A 2,860-nucleotide genomic window follows, 5' to 3' on the forward strand; every position below is an offset into this window, starting at 1 on the left:
GAAAACATTGTAAAAATACCCTATACAAAAACAAGGTCCCATAGAGGTTTTGACATTCTAGGCAGGTGCAAACAAACTTCTTATCCCGAATGGTACAAATTACAATCAACTACTTGATTTGTCCTAGAAGTGTATAAATTTATAAATTTGTTACAAATTCTTTGAAAATTTATCACAAATCTATCAAAAATCCCTAAGGAAATCCATTAAAAATCTATCACAAAGTCCAATAAATATAAATTCACAGTAAATGTGATAGTGATCCTAGGTTTTTATGTAATTATCCTCGGACTGTTCTAAAATAATGTAATTGTCCCGGGACTGAAAATGACAACCGTGTTTCATCGTCGATTAAATTAACGGTCTAGATCCTCTTCGCAATTCCCTATAAATACTTTTACTATAAATACTTTTACGCATCATCTCTTTCCTCATCATAAAATCTCCATAGCCATCGAGCTTCATCGCCACACCTCTTTTAGAAATTCACGAATCACGAGTACGTTTCTTAAAGATGCTACTCAGGAGCTCATCAAATCCAGCACTCAATTCATGGTTTCAACAACAAAATCCCAAAGTATTATCATCACCGGAACCAGATTTCATTCATCGAAACATGAGATCACCGGCAATTTCAATGCATTCGTCGTGTTCACCGAATGATTCGTCCAAGAAGCTCTCCAGAGCCTCATCGGAGAGTGACTTGATCGGGTTTTCTCACCCAAAACGTAGGAATTCTTTGAGTAGTGTAAACAGCTTGCTTTCTTCGGTGGCGGTGGAAGAGGACGTCGAAGCGGAAGAGAGCGAAAACAGAGGTTTGTTGTTTTCGAGTTCTGGTTTGGATTACAATGAGGGGTGTGGAGTACGTCTTATGGAGGATGGCACCGGTGGAAGCGATGGTGGTGGAAAGATCTGTGGAGGCGGTGGTGGTAATGGTGATTATAATGGAAGTGATGGTACAGATGTGTATTATCAGAATATGATCGAAGCAAACCCTGGCAATTCATTGATTCTCGGCAATTACGCGAAATACCTGAAAGAGGTATTTACAATATTCATCATTCACAGATTTCAATTGAAATCTTTCTTTTACCAGATCAAGTTTCATATCGTTGTTAGCTTCCGATCTATTCTCCAATTTTTGATCTGATTGATTATTTCAACAGGTGCGATGTGATTTCTCGAGGGCTGAGGAGTATTGCAGCCGAGCAATCCTGGCAAACCCTAGCGATGGAAATGCTTTATCAATGTATGCCGATTTGATTTGGGAGACACGAAAGGATGCATCTCGTGCACAGAGTTACTTCGATCAAGCAGTCAAAGCTTCTCCAGATGACTGGTAAGATAATCAGATAAACATCTTCACAATCTCTGAAAGTTTATCATTCTTTCATATACCGAATTTTGATTGCTTGACTGAAAATTCTTAGTTTGATGTTAACACAGTTATGTAATGGCTTCTTATGCTCGGTTTCTTTGGGATGCTGAGGAAGAAGATGAAGAAGAAGAAGTTTCCAATATGAATCTATCATCAACAAGTTTCTTCCATGAATCTTCACAACAATTTCCAATTGCTGCAGCATAATAAAGATGAATCCAGAACCATAACTTTAATAACAGAGATCTATCTTACTTAGTAATTAACATTTTGACCCATCTTCCTTTTGCTGTTTCTTGTACTTTTTTGAATCAATTAAGTCACATTGGTGTTCAAGATGAGATCATTCTCTCACTAAGTTATAGTTATTATGTCAAAGATTCAGTCTTTTTGTGTAATTATCATGTGATAAAGTAATAATATGATGCAGTTTTGTTATTACTTCTATACATGTCTTTTCTTGATTTGTTACAGTTATCACCTTGTTATATAACTTATATAACTCAATAAACTAGTCACAGTTTTGCATAGATAATTAAACCATTGAAGATATTGCTACTTATTTAGCTTTTGGATTGTTATGTGGATAAAAAATCTAGTAAACATTTAGCTGCTGGATTCTTATGTGACTAAAATCTTTAAAATATGTGGTGTATGGCATCATGGGGGACATTGCAACTAATATTCTAATTATATGTACTTGGAGCAATGTTTTTGTCCTTGAATACTTCTAAAATATCATGAAAATGATTTCAGTAATAAACTATTAAAAAAAAGTGTCGCACAAAAGTTAGTTTAATGGTAAATTGTGTACAAAAATGTTGGTTTAATGATGTGTTTTAAACAACAAAATGTGTGTTTACTGTTGTGTGCCTCGAGTAGGTAAATTGGTTAGTCATGTAATAATTGGTCAAAAATGGTATTTTTTGAACAACAAACAAACGTAAGTTGATAGATAATTGTATAAAAAAATAACTAAATATATATAAAAAAAATAATTGATTACCATACAAAGTCATTTTCTCTAAATTATATATCGAATGGTCTACAATTTGTGTAATCAAGATACGTCTAGAGAGAATACAGTTGTTTTAAGGCAAAGTTTGAGGACTGTGACATGTTAATAAAGGTTTTGTGGTATTATTTTCATGAAGATTAAGACATGTTTTGTTTAAAACACAACAATGACCCTTAAATTTATCACTTCAGGTTTGATGTAGTGACATTAGAATTTATTAGCTGGCCACCTGCTGTGAGATAGAATGGGTAGGGCTAAGTTTCTGTATAGATAAAATGGCTAAATGAGTAATGATGTTTTTTTATAAAAATTTGTGTATGTAAATATTGTGCTTTTTTTTTTTTAACCGAAAAAACGTGTTAAACAATACTATATGACTACTTACCTTTACACTCCAACAAACAAATTCATATCAAATTAATATAAATTCAAATAAGCACAATAAAAAGTATCATCGACTATAA

At 33.4% G+C, this 2,860-nt stretch overlaps 1 protein-coding gene across 2 annotated transcripts; it reads left to right on the forward strand.

Annotated features, from left to right (window-relative positions):
• Nucleotides 1–417: 417 nt before the first annotated feature.
• On the forward strand, nt 418–1,819 carry LOC111893336 (uncharacterized). Of its 2 annotated transcripts, none has more exons than XM_023889401.3 (3): nt 418–1,042; nt 1,167–1,339; nt 1,447–1,819. In XM_023889401.3, exons 1-3 carry the CDS (start codon nt 515–517, stop codon nt 1,583–1,585), a joined length of 840 nt encoding a protein of 279 aa, XP_023745169.1. In that variant the 5' UTR covers nt 418–514; the 3' UTR covers nt 1,586–1,819. The 2 variants fall into 2 exon arrangements, with proteins under 2 accessions (XP_023745169.1, XP_023745170.1); XM_023889402.3 differs by having other exon boundaries at nt 1,431–1,569.
• Nucleotides 1,820–2,860: the final 1,041 nt, after the last annotated feature.

This window comes from Lactuca sativa, chromosome 7 (genome assembly GCF_002870075.4).
Source record: "Lactuca sativa cultivar Salinas chromosome 7, Lsat_Salinas_v11, whole genome shotgun sequence".
NCBI lineage: Eukaryota > Viridiplantae > Streptophyta > Magnoliopsida > Asterales > Asteraceae > Lactuca > Lactuca sativa.